The 17841-nt window shown below is 43.6% G+C and overlaps 1 protein-coding gene across 1 annotated transcript in view; it reads right to left on the bottom strand.

The window, feature by feature from the left end:
* The window catches only part of ranbp10 (RAN binding protein 10), a gene marked incomplete at its 3' end in the record, with an annotated part of 124418 nt that overhangs the window by 48187 nt on the left and 58390 nt on the right, over positions 1 to 17841 (bottom strand). Inside the window, exons 4-6 of the mRNA XM_084315534.1 lie at positions 5160 to 5327; positions 4797 to 4819; positions 1467 to 1651 (exon numbers count right to left, since the gene is read on the bottom strand). Coding sequence (XP_084171660.1) covers positions 1467 to 1651; positions 4797 to 4819; positions 5160 to 5327 — 376 coding nt within the window. The remainder of the gene's footprint in view (positions 1 to 1466; positions 1652 to 4796; positions 4820 to 5159; positions 5328 to 17841) is intronic.

Below are 17841 nucleotides of genomic sequence, written 5' to 3'. Positions count from 1 at the left end.
GTTACATCTACACAGGGGCCACTGTCTCCCAGTTACATCTACACAGGGGCCACTCTACCCCCTGAGCCACTTGTCTCCCAGTTACATCTACACAGGAGCCGCTTGTGGGGATTGTCACACATCTTGTGCCTGCAGTGTGGCGCCGAATATTACGACTATCTGTTGATGTGTGAGATTTTCCATTTATATATTTGTGTGTGTGTGTGTGTGTGTGTGTGTGTGTGTATGTGTGTGTGTGTGTGTGTGTGTGTGTGTGTGTGTGTGTGTGTGTGTGTGTGTGTGTGTGTGTGTGTGTGTGTGTGTGTGTGTGTGTGTGTGTATGTGTGTGTATGTGTGTGTATGTGTGTGTGTGTGTGTGTGTGTGTGTGTGTGTGTGTGTGTGTGTGTGTGTGCGTGTGTGTGTGTGTGTGTGCGTGTAAGTGAGTAAATAGCACTTATGTGCCTGAAATGTGAATTTTCCCACATCTTTGTTTTTATTATGTGTGGCAGCAGAATATTGCTACTATCCATTAGTGTCAATACAATGTGGGCATAGGAGAGAGTCTCAGTCTGTGTGCGTGTGCGTGTGTGTGTGTGTGTGTGTGTGCATGTCATTATGTCTGTGCATGGGTGTTTCCCTGTGTATATACTGTTATGGGCAGCACAGTGGTGCAGTGGTTAGCACTGTTGCCTCGCAGCAAGACGGGGCCTTTCTGTGTGGAGTTTGCATATTCCTCCCCCTGTGTTTACGTGGCTTTCCTCCAGGTACTCCCCCACACCATAAAAAGACATGCATGCTGGGTAAATCCTTAAGTGAAGTATAATTTAAACAAAAGACAAAGATCCCCATGTGCACAGATTCGGTCAAGAACATCACCACGAGTCCTAGAGACCGGCAGGTTTAATGCCCCCCGGAGCAGGACAGACTGTGTTTGGTGTGTGAGCTAATGTAGGAGAAATTGACAACGAGGTACATTTTTTTGTTTTACCGTCCTGTCTAAGAGGAACGCAAGGGACGTACTTTTTTTTCTTTTTTTTTTAACTTTATTTTTTAGCGTTTATCGCTTTTCTGGTCAAGCATGACCGACAGATACAGGGTGAAACGGGATATAGAGCAGGGGAAGACATTCGGCAAATGACGGCGTGTCCGGGAATCGAACTCGTGTCCACCAGATCCGTGACGCAGCACGGTTTTCCCCGACGCAGAAATAGCGCCGAGATATGCGGTGAGCTACTGTCCATCTGTATTTATGGAACCTGTATGTATGAAATTAAATGTAATAATAACGGAACAGTGCAACAGTGTTTTGGTGTCTTATGAGGGTTGGGCACTTTGTGTGCATGATGCTGCCCACTGCTCCTAGATAGTTAGGACGGGTCAAATGCAGAGGACGAATTTCCCCCAAGGGGACTAATAAAAGTAAGTATACATTATTATTATTAAGTGCTTCAGTGTGTGTGTGTGTGTGTGTGTGTGTGGGTCTTACTTTTGTAGAACGGCCTGCCACTCCCCCAGTCTCTCTCCGATGGGGAAGCGTGCGATCATGCCGTGGATCTTGGCCCGCCACTCGCTCATGTAGTCCTCGATGTCGAAGACAAAGGGCTGCTGGCCGAAGTTGGCGTCGACAATCTCCCCCGGGGTCTGGAGCCCGACTGTGGGGTAGAGGTTGGGCTGTGGGGGGACAAGGTCTTTGTTTATTACCGGGGTCTGGAGCCCGACTGTGGGGTAGAGGTTGGGCTGTGGGGGGACAAGGTCTTTGTTTATTACCGGGGTCTGGAGCCCGACTGTGGGGTAGAGGTTGGGCTGTGGGGGGACAAGGTCTTTGTTTATTACCGGGGTCTGGAGCCCGACTGTGGGGTAGAGGTTGGGCTGTGGGGGGACAAGGTCTTTGTTTATTACCGGGGTCTGGAGCCCGACTGTGGGGTAGAGGTTGGGCTGTGGGGGGACAAGGTCTTTGTTTATTACCGGGGTCTGGAGCCCGACTGTGGGGTAGAGGTTGGGCTGTGGGGGGACAAGGTCTTTGTTTATTACCGGCTCGTCGCCGGGACCGGCAGATTTCTACTTGGGACAGAAGTGAGAACTGGCCGCTTAGAGAACACCGGTCCCATGATGGCTACGGAGTAGTTTACTGCAAAATTGTGACTCGATCTAGAAATATTGAAACCAAGGATGATTTGCTGTGCTCTTAATAAGTTAGACATACTTGTTTCAATCTTTTCTTTAAGATTTGAGCAAGTTAAAAACACAAGAGTGAACAATGCGTTTGGGCTCGCTATACCGCTTACAGTATATCACCCCTAACAGCCCATCAGCCCAGTCCTAAAACACCTCCAATGTCTCCCACCGGATCAAAATCCTGGTCCTCACTGACCTCCCCTCCCCTCCCCGACCCTCTCGGCACCTCAGATCTAACCTCCCGTATCTCCGCCCCCAAGTACAACCTCTGCGGTTTTAGGGACAGGGCTCTTCTCTGGAACCCCCCCACCGAGACATTAGGGACTCAAAAGCCCCATCTCTTCACTACTGCCTTCTCTTAGTACTAGCCACCAAGTATTACAATACCAACTTGTGTCACTCATAATTCATTCAGAGTACAGGACACTACTTCAGGAAACCAAGAATGACTTGCTGTGCTCTTAATAACTCAATGAGAGAGACTCAAGAGACTGCACCCCCCCCCCTCAATCCATCTTTTCGTGTTATGCTTGTCCTTAGTGTAAAGCGGGAGTTCTAGAAAAGTGCAACATAAATATAATTTAATATCATTATTATCGCTCATTCTCTTGAAAAAATGTTGTGCGCTCATGTTTTCAACTTGCTAAAATAGTGAATAAAGGTTTAGCATTATTGAAACAAGTATACAGGTTATCAGGAGGTGCAGCAGACACCCTCCTTGGCTCTGTGGGCGTCGTCTTTCCTGCACGTTGCACCAGGGGGCGCTGGTGGAGCTGTGTGTAGAGGACACTGCTTGTTTTTGGACTCCACAGATAAAACTACTTGTTGATTCGGCCCTGAGCACAGGAGGAGGCTAATGGCGTAAAATAACACGCCAGCGACTAGTATAGCAACACTTATACTTTATTTAACCTTTATTTGACCAGGTAGTCACTTGAATCATAGCCACGTTAATAATGCTTGTAATAAACCAAACCGTTTGTAAATCCATCAATATTTCAGCGAATTATGAGTATTTTTGTCTGTGCAGATCACTCACCCTCCAACAGCTACCATAGAACGTAACAGAAAGGCTGACTAGGGCAAGATGGCGGCGGTTCAGCGACGCTAGTGACTCCGCCTTAAGCTATCTAGTGTTCTATATATATCTATGCAAGACACAACCACAGACAGAGACATAAAGAGGCAAAGTGGGGCAAGGGGATACATTTGAGCTGCAGCAAACAAGATTGAATGGGATTGGGGGGAGATTGGAGGGTAGGGTAAAAAAGGTAGAAATAGGAGGGAAGGTGAGGCTTTGCAGGAGGTTGCTGGGGAGAGAAGGTCAAGTTAATAAATATAAAATATAACACCACATTATGCAGTGAAGCATCGACATTCTCCCATCTCATTCTTTAAAATGCCCGTAATTTGAACTTTAAAATCAGATATGGTAGTGAAGGCCTGCAGTTTCAACGTTTTTTAAGTCCATTCCAGGCAGAGGGAGCATTATACTAAATTGTGTCTCTACACTATAGGGAGGTGTAGTGGTTACTTCCTGGTCTATAGGGAGGTGTAGTGGTTACTTCCTGGTCTATAGGGAGGTGTAGTGGTTACTTCCTGGTCTATAGGGAGGTGTAGTGGTTACTTCCTGGTCTATAGGGAGGTGTAGTGATTACTTCCTGGTCTATAGGGAGGTGTAGTGGTTACTTCCTGGTCTATAGGGAGGTGTAGTGGTTACTTCCTGGTCTATAGGGAGGTGTAGTGGTTACGTCATTGCCGTTTCCCGCGCGGTCCACCCCTCTTGAAATCGCAATGTATTTCCAATGGACACATTTCTAAATTGTCTCGTTTAAAACAAATATAGCATGAACATTGGCATGGTGTACCTGTCTGTGTGTATTCATCCACAATCTATAGCTCAACATGAACAAATTCGCAATTAATCATAAAGGTAGCAAAATAACAATGTTTATGTTTTTCGTTCACTGAGGAACTACACTTCACTCTGGCACTGCTGACTGACACAGCGTAGACTCCCGAGTGTATTAGGCGACAGCACTGACAGGCGTTCTACTGGCAAGTGTAGTTCTTTTTTAACTACAAATTAAAAACCTCATAACTAACTTTATTTCAACCAAAAATGCTTAAAAAATAATGTGTGTGATAGAAGGGAACTCATTTTGTGCAAAAATGGAAAGCTTGCCAATGTTCACGAGGCAGAATTATTACAATAGCCGATAATACATTTTCCCAATGATAAATCCCTATACGGGTGAACTGCGCGGGAAACTAAAGTGATGTCGGACTACACCTCCCTATAGCCACCGCTCCCCCGGCCGATAGTGTGATGCTAGCTACACACCACAGCCAGCCGGCCAAATCAACCAGCACTCAATGATATAATCATATAATTTCATTTGCTCGTCAAACGCTCGCCCCCCGAGGTTGTTGACGTGGTCCCATTTGCCAAAATGTCCATGGTGGCGTTTGAATCGAACACGACTTTAGAGTGGAAATAACTATTTGAACGTTCAAATCAAGATGTCAGCATGTCCTGATTTTAAAGTGTGGTCCCTTAGGGTACTGGGTAGTGTAGTGTAGTGTATACAAGTATTTACGTATGTATGTGTGTAAATGTACGTGTATCTGCAATACTCACTGGGAGGTCTGTGAAGGCTACACCTGTTGGCCAGAAAAACACACCGTTAGAGTGAAGTCTTCAGATCATGAGTAGCTTATATAAGCATTTGTAGGTGAATCTATAGTAATTGGTCATATTGTTTAACTGATTTACATTTAGTCATTTAGCTGACGCTTTTATCCAAAGCGACTTACAAGTTCTGTACGACAAGTCAGCAGGAAGGGTACAACTCTTTCAGCTGGGTAACAATGTTCATCAAACAGTGCTGAAACTTGATTGACTGAGTGATTAACAATAGCATTATTACCTACCATATCCAGGTATGGAGTTATATACGCTAAATGGTATCCCCGTGTTCTACACACTATTCAACATGCTGACCTAGGCTGATGCCGTTCTTGGTGTAGAAGCAGGTGTTGTTGATGAGGTTGACGCAGCAGCCAATCACGTCGCCCGTAGTGAAGGTGGGGCCGTACGGCTGGCCGGTCCCCGAGGAGCAGAAGGAGTGCCCGTCGTCTCCATGGTAACCATACGAGTGCTTGTCCCATCCTGGAGGAGGGGGGGGGGGGGGGGGGGGGCAGCTCGTTAATGTAGAAAGTCAACAGAACAGTGTCTTTAAATGTTTTTGTCTCAGGACTGGCAAATAGTGTGTGATGTGGAATAATTTGACAAGATATTGTTGACGGAGGTGGACAGCAGAGTCTTTGATTAAGGATATAGTTTACTGACAAAATGAGAGAGAGAGAGACCTCTGTAGAGTGGGGAGCTAACAAAGTATTTATACAGAAGAGTAGACAAGTGGAGCAATGACATACATAATATGAAATACAGATATGATGTACAGATATATCTGGATAATGAAATATACTAGAATATATATATATAGAAGTCAGTGTGTGTGCATATATGTGTACAAATGGAAGGTTGTGTAGAGAGAGAGAGAGGGGGGGTAGTGTACATGTGTGTGTTAGAACGAAAGAGAGAGAGAGAGAGAGAGAGAGAGAGAGAGAGAGAGAGAGAGAGAGAGAGAGAGAGAGAGAGAGAGAGAGGGGTAGTGTACATGTGTGTGTTAGAAAGAGAGAGAGAAAGAGAGAGAGATAGAGAAGTGTGTTGGTAAATTTCCATAATGGAACTGCTTGCATCATTAGATCTAAGACGTGTGGCTGTATATCACCAAAAAACGCCACCACACTCCCAATCCAAACAAATTGTTTGGCCCACCAACTGTCTATACAACTTGTAGTTACATTTTTTGGGGTTTGGGCCCTAGATTCCACATAGCAAATTATGTGAAAAATTATGTGTAGGGATCTTTTATTATTATTATATATATATATATATTTTTTTTCTTTTCAAAATGGCAGATCATTATTAAAATGTGTTGGCCTTGAGGAGCTGCACCTCTGGGTATTGTTTTCATGACTATATGATTATGATAGGGTCACGATATCGGCACATTTGATGGTGACGCTATAGTGGAAAGGTCATGGGGTCACCAAAATCAATAGGGTTCTTCCTGAATGTTCACAACTAAATATATATATATATATTCCAAATCGTAACTTTCACAAAGGATCCACCAGATGTGGTAGCTAGGCTATACCAGTGTCATCTAGCTAGGTTATACCAGTGTCAGCTAGCTAGGCTATACCAGTGTCAGCTAGCTAGGCTATACCAGTGTCATCTAGCTAGGCTATACCAGTGTCAGCTAGCTAGGCTATACCAGTGTCAGCTAGCTAGGCTATACCAGTGGCATCTAGCTAGGCTATACCAGCATCAGCTAGCTAGGCTATACCTGTGTCAGCTAGCTAGGCTATACCAGCATCAGCTAGCTAGGCTATACCTGTGTCAGCTAGCTAGGCTATACCAGCATCAGCTAGCTAGGCTATACCTGTGTCAGCTAGCTAGTCTATACCTGTGTCAGCTAGCTAGGCTATACCAGTGTCAGCTAGCTAGCTAGGCTATACCCGTGTCATCTAGCTAGGCTATACCAGTGTCATCTAGCTAGGCTATACCAGTGTCAGCTAGCTAGGCTATACCTGTGTCAGCTAGCTAGGCTATACCTGTGTCATCTAGCTAGGCTATACCAGTGTCAGCTAGCTAGGCTATACCTGTGTCAGCTAGCTAGGCTATACCAGTGTCAGCTAGCTAGGCTATACCAGTGTCAGCTAGCTAGGCTATACCTGTGTCAGCTAGCTAGGCTATACCTGTGTCAGCTAGCTAGGCTATACCTGTGTCAGCTAGCTAGGCTATACCAGTGTCAGCTAGCTAGGCTATACCTGTGTCAGCTAGCTAGGCTATACCTGTGTCAGCTAGCTAGGCTATACCACTCAGCACAGCAGTGCCCCAGTGTCCTGCACCACAGGCCTGAGTTTGAGAGATGTTACAACAGAGCCTTGCTTATCTGAACCTCTAGGACAGCGGTTCCCAATTTTTTTTGGCCGTGCACCCCCCGTCACCTCCCGACCTAGCTGACGCACCCCCCAATGGGTTTCTGTTAGAAAAAATTGTTGCTGGTCTCCGTGCACAGATTTTATTTTTAATTGTATCTCTTCCCACGGCGACTATGGATAGGGAATTTCTTTATTTAATTAAAATGTTCACGACAACATGGATGCATGTACTCTGCCAGCATGTTTAATATCCATAATACTAAAGGTTTGACTAAGATTTTTATGAAATTTTATTGTAAAAAAAAATTTAAAAAAAAGATTAATTGACCACCATTAGCCTTTTCATGTCACGCACCACCTAGAGGGCGCTCACGCACCACAAGGGGTGCGCGCACCACAGTTTGGGAACCACTGCTCTAGGAAATAGGGGGTCGTTTGAGTTAATGAAATGATGAGTGCACTGAAATGAACCAAGTTTCAAGTTTGTTTTTATTTATCACGTATAAGGTACATGTACATCCATGGCTTATTCGAAATAGCAACACACACACATTTGGAATGCTCCCCATCAGTTTGGAATCCAATTAGTTGCATAAATCAACAAGGAAATCCCAACAATTTACATGAAAGTACAAACATATAAAGTATTTTCAAACAGCTATATTTTTGATGGTTCATTAAACAGTAAAGAATAGACAGTGTTGGTTAGTTTACCAAACTAGTAGCTACTTCACAATACAAAGAAGTTCAACTACATCTTAACTACTCTCAAAAGACTTGTCAAACTAAAACTACTTGGGAAAAAAATAATTCAACTGCATCCAAAATGATCACAATCCAAGTGTGGAATCTCGTTTCCATATCTGTAGATACTGATAATCTATATCTGTACATAATATATCCCTTACCTACTCGTACTAGTTATGCTGCTGGCCAGTATGACTACGACCATATCGTCTTTAATACCTGTATCACTGTACATATTGGTATTACAACTCTGTACATACATCTGATCTAGCACTACACCCAGTAGTACCAATTTATATATTTGATACCCAGTTTAAATCACCTGTACATTGTATACTACTATTGCACTTTACCAGTGGCGGCTCTGCCACTAGGGGCGCACGGGCGCCGCCCCACCTGCTGTTAAATCAGAGAAGAAGAAAATAAAACTTTTTAGTTTTTTGTTTTATAGCCCTATAAATAATATAAACATGTTTAAAATGAATAATATTTACTAATTTTAAGTATGTTTGTATTTCCAATGCACAATATAACGTTATTATCTAAAATAAAAAACACTCGTTTTCCTGAGCAGGAAGTGACTCACGTTTTTTAAATTTTTTCGTATTTCTCGGCCCGGGCTAGACGCGATAGCGCTCTGAGTGCGCGTCACAGTTTGATCGCTGTATCCGTCACAGCCAATCAGTGCATAACGCGCTGTGCGTTGAAATATGACTATTATGTTGGAATCCGGGCGCGATTTGAAGCGGTCTAGCCAGTAGCGTCAAGAATTTCTGTAGCCGCATTTCGCGGAGACGCTCTCTGATTGGCCGACGCCAGTATTTTTTTCCGTAGCAGAATTTCACAGAGACGATCTCTGATTGGCCGAATCCAATTTCTAATGTTCCAATTCTAGCTTATTCCTAGGTTGGTCCGTTGGTGGGATGCAGTTGTGTTGTTGTGAGATGCAGGCAGCTGTTTGTCTTAGAGCGTGCCGTGACTGCAAGTTCTTTAGACTGTTAAGCTTAGGCACTCTTTCAAAGTTGGTTAAGGTTAGAGTTTGTCTTAGAGCATGGCGATAGAACGCCAGGTAGTTTGCAGTCTGTTCGAGCGGAAATGGACAAAGGAATGAAGTACTTGTGTTGTGTGGTGGTGCTGACTGCTAACAAGCTAACACTTGGCTAACAAGCTATATGGCGGATGCAGTCTGGACACAGTGGACAGTGGTCTGGAATACATCAACAGTGGATTATACACTACTTTATCAAGGCAAGCCCTCCTGCCCTGGACGTGTCAACTAAACAGTGAGTCTCTCTCTCTCTCTCTCTCTCTCTCTCGCTTTTGGATTGAAAATACGTGGATTATGGCTTGTTCAATATCGTCTATGTTTGAATGAATGAATGAATGAATGAGAACTTTATTAACAGATTGCAGAATGGGTACAATACAGTACGGCTCAATACACACAATTGTTAAGGGGATGCAGACCAGAGAAAGACGTTTGTCTTGTTTACATCAGGGTCCCAGATTTTCAATTCATATCGATAGTTTAATAGCTAGCCTTGGCTCGTTTAACAATATGCAAAATATGTGTACAGCCCTGTACTCATACTGAAGTTATTCTTGGTATATAATAGGTCTGATTGTGTAACGAATCGATTCCACGTCGCGCTGTGTGTGAGAGAGAGAAGGAGAGAGGGAGAGATCTGCGTGTGTTTGGAGACGGAGCGAGTTTTGTTTCTAACTTTTCTATTTATATATTGTGTTTCAAGTTGTGAATTAGACTATACTTTATTTGACTGGTTGTGTGTTGTTGTAGTAACAGCTGAGCGACTCGTTCATAAGAGCCGATTCATTGCCGTGAGCGTGAGTCGAATTGCTCACGTCTTGCCATGAGTCGGTTGCGTGGTACTGTACATGTTTGCAAAATGTTTGGTATAGCGCCCCTAGTGGCGAAGCATCCACGAGCCGCTACTGCACTTTACTGTTACAGTTGCACTCTGGTTGGATGTGAAATAAATGTATTTGTTGTACTGTACTTGGACTGCATAATGACAATACATTTTTTAATCTAATCGAATATAGTTACACGGAGCAACAACTGAACTGACACGGCGTAAAGTGTGGGTGTGTTTGATTTAGGGACCAGAGCAGCTCAATCCTCAAAGCCTGAGGGTGGGTTTTAAGGAGGGGACAGAGAGCAGTTGTTGAGGTGGAATCAGTCATTTTATTAATCCCCTTGGTGGAAATCCGTCCTCTGCATTTGACCCGTCCCGACTATTTAGGAGCTGTGGGCACAATGTGGCACCCGGGAACCAACTCCAGTTGTAAATAATGCCGGTACATTATACAGTATTATATTAACATGCATGTCTTTTCATGGTGTGGAGGAAGCCGGAGTATCCGGAGGAAACCCACGCAAACACGGGGAGAACATGCAAACTCCACACAGCCCCTGCTGGGACGTGAGCAGTCACCTGGGACCTTCTTGCTGTGAGGCAACGGTGCCAATCACTGTGCCGTCATGCTACCATGCTACATGTCTAGGCAAATATGTAGTTTGTAATTATCTACCTAAACTACATGACCCAAAGTAGCTAACTACTAAAGATGCTACAGATCATTTCAATGGAGTTAAACTACCACCCAATTACCGCAAAATGTAGTTAAACTAGTCCTTGAACTACGTGTAGTAAACTACTCACAAACGCAGAGAACTAGATCATATTTAAACTACCAGCATCCACACAACAAACTGTGTTGTACAGATCCTTACCTGCACCCTCACCATTACGTTTTCTGTGACCAATTAACTTTGTCCGTCAACAGATTAGGACAATTGAATTCCACACAGGTCTCACTCTACTGAATGCCCTGTAATACACTGGACAACCAGCAGAGGGCTGTGGACTATGAATAGATCCCGGTGAGTCATTGTCAACCAACACAGAGGCACACTGGGGAGAATGAGGAAAGGGAGGAAGGGAGAGAGAGGGAGAGAGAGAGTAGAAATACCATGATAGAATAGTAGACTACTCTGATCAAAGTAAAAGTCCTCCATTACAATTTTCAAATACTACATAAGCAAAAGTATCAAAGTTCTTGATGCCAAATGTACTCAAATATCAAGATTGTACTTGTAAAAAAGTACTTGTGCTCAATAGCACAATATATATAGTATATATATAAAGAGAAGTGGGGCTGAATGATTTGAGATTGCGATTCTGACAGATATTGTGATATGATTCAAAGAATGTTTTGCTTCATCATGATCCTTTTCTTTTTTTAAACAATATGTTTATTGGTATTTTTCTTTTTCTGCTTACAGCATCAGTATACATAGTGATCAGACAACATCAAGTCAGAAACTGTTGCAAGTATCTGTATCTGTCCTAAGTATTGCCTAAACCTAGACCAGCATTTATCAAAGAGATGTGTTTTTTCTTTTTCTTTTAAGATTAAACATTATTTTCTCTGAAGCCATGTATGAAGATATTTCACTAAGCCACATAGACAAGGTCCACAACATGGCAATACACTTGTTACCAGCAATCATGGCCAATTTGATGAGCCGCACCTTGCTTCTCTTATCAGGAGATGTCAAACATGTCGCCTAATAAGGCTAATTTAGGTGTACACATGGGATCTCAAACCCTGTGATCTCTTCGAGAGTCTCCCATATTGAGCCCCAATAAGGCCTTAGTTTGTTACATTCCCAGAACATGTAACACTACCTGTTTCAGTTGAGCACCTATAGGGCAAAGGTCAGAGATAGTCATTCATCCTGTGAAGTGCTTCCGGCGTAAAATAGGTTCTATGGATAATGTTACATTGCATACGTTTATGTCGAGTGTTATATGAAAAGGATATCATGATCCTTTTCATCCAAATAAGTATAATATGTACCAAAGCCCTTTTGTTAAAAGTAGAACTAGCATTTTATTATGTGTACAACGCCTCAAAGAGTTGCTCTGCCAATACATCGACACACAACACCCAGTCTAAACTAAGAGTTAATGTGTATAGAGTTGGGTCTAGAATAAAATGTTTGAGTAGTGGGTTCACTTTCAATCAATCATTTTAGGAAGTGGGTTTTCTTCCAAAGTCAAACACAAAAACACTGTTTTGTCATGTGAGGGTTTTCCAATCCACCACCAATGAATGAATGCTCATCAGTAGCACATAAACCTCAGCTTGACATTAAGGCTTGTCCTATTGTCCGGGACAAGTAAAAAAAAAAAAATTGTCGGACAAGCATAATACAATTTAACTTGTCCGACTGGACAAGTAATTTTTTTTTTAAATATATATATATATATTCCCCAAATGAATAGTAACGTTATTCCATCTGATCAGAAAGTGCCTGTCTCACAGTGTCACACTGGAAACTCTCAATCTCTGTACGTCAATATTACTTGTCCTGAACAAGCGGCGAGTGTCTTCCGAGTGCTCGCTTAGTTGACACGGACAGTGGCACGAGACCCGCGAAAATATCAGAATGTTTAATAGAATGTTTAATAAAAGTTGGTTGTTTTGTTGTTACCTGTTGATCTAATATGTGCCTATTGTTAAAAGAAATTATTTCAAATAAAAATACAATTATTTATTATTTATTTGAATGGTGTTATTTATGGCAATAACAACTATACCGTAATAACAACTATACAACTATAGGCGTAGACCAGGGTTTAACCCCTGGTCGTCAAGAGAGAGGGGAGATGAGGAAGATGAGCTGGTGCTGACGGAGAGTGAAGATGAGCTGGAGGACTGATCATACAGTATATACCCCACACACACAAATGCACACACAGTGTTTAAGTTATTAAATCATAATAATTGTCCAAATCTCTTTTTTTCTGGTCACGCAGGACCGACAGCTTTTCTTGGCCACGCAGGACCGACAGAGGAGAGAGGGAGAAACGGGAGGAGAAGAGGGGAAGACATGCAGCATATGGTCACCGGGTCTGGGAAACAAACCCAGGGCGACCGCTTCGCGACTCAGTGTGCTATGTGGTGTGCTACTGGAGCGCCCCATCTCTTGTCGGTTTTATAAAAAAATTTTAATAGGCTTTTATTTTCACAAGTACATTCCGGGCAAGTAAGTTTAGCTTTCGGACAAGTAAAATATCGGACAAGTGGCTCAAAAAGTTAATGTCAAGCCCGTTTCTGTTTACAGGCTGAGTTGCCTGAATTCAAAGTTCTTTGACCCCAAACCTTCATTCAAGGCCTCCAGCCTCCCCCTGTCATTCAGTCCGTCACAGTTCCTAGTTCCTACTCAACCAGAGCATGTGTGTCGTTGCCAAAAAACAACCAAGGTTGAGTGAAAGTAGGTCGTGTGTGAACTGAGATATTAGATGCGCGCATGTGAGTGTCTATGTGTGTTAGCCCAGGCCTAGATGTGTGCATGTGTTTATGTTTAAATGCGTGTCTATGTGTGTGCATGTGTGTGTGCATTTTTCTGAGTGCATTCTTGTGTGCGTAAGTGTATGTGTATGCTTGTGTGTTGGCCAGTGTTGTGTGTGTGTGTGTGTGTGTGTGTGTGTGGTGAGGTATTAGATTAATCTGCTGACAGGGATATTGCCTCTAAAGCCAGGCTCACTGCTCCAACATGCTAATGAAATGGGCAGGCCTCCACCACCAGATCAGACATAGAGGTCAGCAGCACCCAGGAACATTGGACTACTAAGGGACACACACACACAGATATAAACACGCACAGATGCATGCATGTAGACTCGGGCAGATAGACAATATAGATGCAAGCATACCTTACATAAACAAACGCACAAAAAACGCACAAACAAATGGACTAACACGAAAATATAGGCCTAAACATACACAAACAAACATACTGTACATACACAAGCACAGACATGCAACCAGACATCCAGAACAGGACAAACAAGATTGGAACATGACGACAGAGTGGGACACACGCACTGGCAAACACACACACAAAGTTATAGGTAATGCAATCAACTGTAATCTGTGTACTAGGGCTATGTACCATCCGCACTAGAGTCCTAGCAACACAAAATATGTTCATAACCAACACAAGAGCATGGTCAAAAAACGCCTCCATCCACACACCCCAGTTCCACCCTATTCCAACCTTTGTGTGACATTTGACACATGTGAAAGAAGCCGGCAGAATGAATGATTTTCTATGTGTGTGTGTGTGTAAGATCTAGAGTCTGCCGTATTGGCTGGATGAGTCCATGGCATTCCACAAACCCTGGTCACCATGCAACCTTGACTAGCCAATGGGCAGGCCACATAGCCCCAGGCCAGGTGCGTGCGATTGGTCGGTGCAGCGCAGAGGTGTTATCGGATTGGCCGGGAAGAGGCATGAGACTTCAGTCGGCCCCTTGGCCGCAATATGGCCGTCATGGTTCCTCCTATGTCATCACAGCCCGCTGAACCATTCAGTGATTTCATTGTGTGTGCGTGTGCGTGTGTGTGTGTTGAGAGGGAGGAGGGACAAGAACAGAGATCGAGAAAAGGAGAAAACGCAGAGGGGAGAGAGGCAGATTCCTCTGACTTCAGGCGTACGAGATCGAATTTTGTGAACGGAACATTCTAACTGATGAACAATGGCTGCCGGGCATCGAAAGCCACAGGGTTCTAGAATTTCAGGATAGAATTCCGAGAGCACATTCCAAAAGTAAACTTCCATCTGAAAGGGTTAAATGCCCCCCCCCCCCCCCCCACCCTTTAGATAAATCCCACATCTCCCGTAAAAGTGTTCCCCTCATTAAGTTTGCATTACATATATGACAAACAATCAATCAAAGGCGATGTAAATATTATTATAAACACCAATCTGAAAAACAACTTTTCTATCTGTGGAGGCAAGGATTGTGATAAGTGTTCTGAGATTCTTGTCCGTCTGTTTCCATTATCTTTATAATGACGTCTTTAGCTCTGTGAATCCTGGCAGTGACCATAATCTATATTCCATTTTATTCAAGCAAAGGGGTTATTATTATCACTTCAATCAAATAAATGAGTGAGAGACGATGATCAATAAAATGTGGTGACATAAAGGGGAAAAGTAAAGATCTTCCTCTGTTAACTGGTGAGAGACATGCCCAGACATGTTCTCTCTGTATAGCTGACAGGACCCGACCATACCACCAACACACCACAGCCACTGTGTCCTGGCATCCTGCGTATATGCACACAGGGCACAGACAGACACTCTGCCAGGGTCCGTAATAACAGGACAAAAGACAGGACAATGCACATTTTGTAAAGTTTCCATCAGGTTTCCACCACTGAAATTCAAGAAGAACAAAAAAAACTAGTGAAACATAATATTCTTTACATAATGTTATAACTGATCACCATAGTCCTCCTCAGTCAAGTAATCGGTTTCAGAAGTTGATCCAAGTTAAAATACGAGTACATATCTTAACAATATGTAGCTAATTATGTACATTAGCTACCTACATACCTACCTACCTAAGTTGGGGTTATACCCTTGTAGGTACATTAACCCCTTCACTACCACTGCAGAAGGTTAACCCTTTCACTACCACACTACAGACGGTTAACAGTGTGGTAGTGAAAGGGTTAACCCTTTGTCGTGTGGCAGTGGAAGGGTTAACATTCCGTATTGTAGCAGTGAAAGGGTTAACCCGTTGTCGTGTGGCAGTGAAAGGGTTAACCTTCTGTATTGTCGCAGTGAAAGGGTTAACCCTTTGGTAGTGTGGTAGTGAATGGGTTAAAGGTAGAATCTGGGGGAGCATGTCTATGTTCCCCGGGTCCTATGTTCCCCGATTGATTGATTGAACATTTTAGACCACCAGCCCTGATGCGTGAATACTTTACCCAAGGCAGTTGTCCTTCCGCGTTCGGTTTGCGCGCCCTGATTGGCCTCTCAGCGCCCAATCGTGTTAGCCCTACTATCGCCGCACTACTCGCTCAATATACTACCATCAGCCATCACTCAACTCGCTACCGCCGTGCATCAGCTTTCAGTTCCACAGTCCTCGCCCATTTCCTCGTATTGTTTTCATCTCTGCCGTGCATCATATACTAAAACTAACTATCACTCAACTCACTATCACTCAACTCGCTACCGCCGTGCATCATATACTAAAACTAAAACTAACTATCGCCTAACTCGCTACCGCCGAAATGCTTTATGTCAATCTGTTCTGTTATTCCTTGATATAGACGTTATTCTGTCAACCTTGACAATGTGCTATTGATGTAGACTAATCAAAGTATTTTTAAATGCTTTATGGCTAATAAAAATAGACTAAATATAGCCTATAGAACAGATTTGTACAGCATAACATTAATATAGAGAGATGAAAACAATACGTTATTTATATTGATGTGATGTCGATTGATATGAATAGCGCGTTACGTTAATATAGAGCGATGAAAACAATATGTTATTTATATTGATGTGAGAGATGAAAACAATACGTTATTTATATTGATGTGATGTCGATTGATATGAATAGCGCGTTACGTTAATATAGAGAGATGAAAACAATACGAGGAAATGGGCGAGGACTTGGGCTGTGGAACTGAAAGCTGATGCACGGTGGTAGCCAGTTGAGTGATAGTAGTATATTGAGCGAGTAGTGCGGCGATAGGCGATTGGGCGCTGAGAGGCCAATCAGGGCGTGCAAATCAAACACAGAAGGACAACTGCCTTGGGTAAAGTATTCACGCAGCCCTGATTCCAAACTCTAACTTTAACCAACTTCGAAAGAGGGCCTAAGCTTAACCAGTTCGAAACAAGGCGGACATTAATAATTAATAAAATAATAAAAAATAAAATGTTCAATCAATTAATCAATCAATCGGGGAACATAGGACCCGGGGAACATAGGGATGATCCCGAATCTGGCATGAAAGGTATCGCACTTTGTTTACTTTTCCTTTGTCTGGTGTGTGTGTGTGTTGCAGTTCAGTAACTTACACTGAGTTTCTCCAGACCGCTCTTGCCAGAGGAGGTGTGGCCAGCAGTAGCAGCCCCTCCCCCTGAGGTGTGGCCAGCAGTAGCAGCCCCTCCCCCTGAGGTGTGGCCAGCAGTAGCAGCCCCTCCCATATCCCCACTCGACTCCAACCCACACATCACTCAGACCAAAACAAAGTGCAGTACCAAGTGGAGCTCCTTTTTTGCCTAGAGGTCGCCGTTTGACGGCATCACATGTTCAAACTTTAAGTGTTGAGGAGAGATTTTCATTAAGCATTTCCACATAATTACTATTGTGTACATTTCCATATGTTAACACTTTGTGAGCCTCATATCCAGGCTTCGCTGCAGTGAACTGAACTGTGTTCCGAGTCCATATCCAGGCTTCACTGCAGTGAACTGTGTTCTGAGTCCATATCCAGGCTTCACTGCAGTGAACTGTGTTCCGAGTCCATATCCAGGCTTCGCTGCAGTGAACTGTGTTCTGAGTCCATATCCAGGCTTCACTGCAGTGAACTGTGTTCTGAGTCCATATCCAGGCTTCGCTGCAGTGAACTGAACTGTGTTCCGAGTCCATATCCAGGCTTCACTGCAGTGAACTGTGTTCTGAGTCCATATCCAGGCTTCACTGCAGTGAACTGTGTTCTGAGTCCATATCCAGGCTTCGCTGCAGTGAACTGAACTGTGTTCTGAGTCCATATCCAGGCTTCACTGCAGTGAACTGTGTTCTGAGTCCATATCCAGGCTTCACTGCAGTGAACTGTGTTCTGAGTCCATATCCAGGCTTCGCTGCAGTGAACTGTGTTCTGAGTCCATATCCAGGCTTCACTGCAGTGAACTGTGTTCTGAGTCCATATCCAGGCTTCACTGCAGTGAACTGTGTTCTGAGTCCATATCCAGGCTTCACTGCAGTGAACTGTGTTCTGAGTCCATATCCAGGCTTCACTGCAGTGAACTGTGTTCTGAGTCCATATCCAGGCTTCACTGCAGTGAACTGTGTTCTGAG

The sequence above is a fragment of the Notolepis coatsorum genome, assembly GCF_963971535.1.
Source record: "Notolepis coatsorum genome assembly, chromosome: 6".
Taxonomy (NCBI): domain Eukaryota; kingdom Metazoa; phylum Chordata; class Actinopteri; order Aulopiformes; family Paralepididae; genus Notolepis; species Notolepis coatsorum.
Note: the sequence above shows the minus strand (reverse complement) of the source record. Positions and strands in the feature narration are given on the sequence as shown.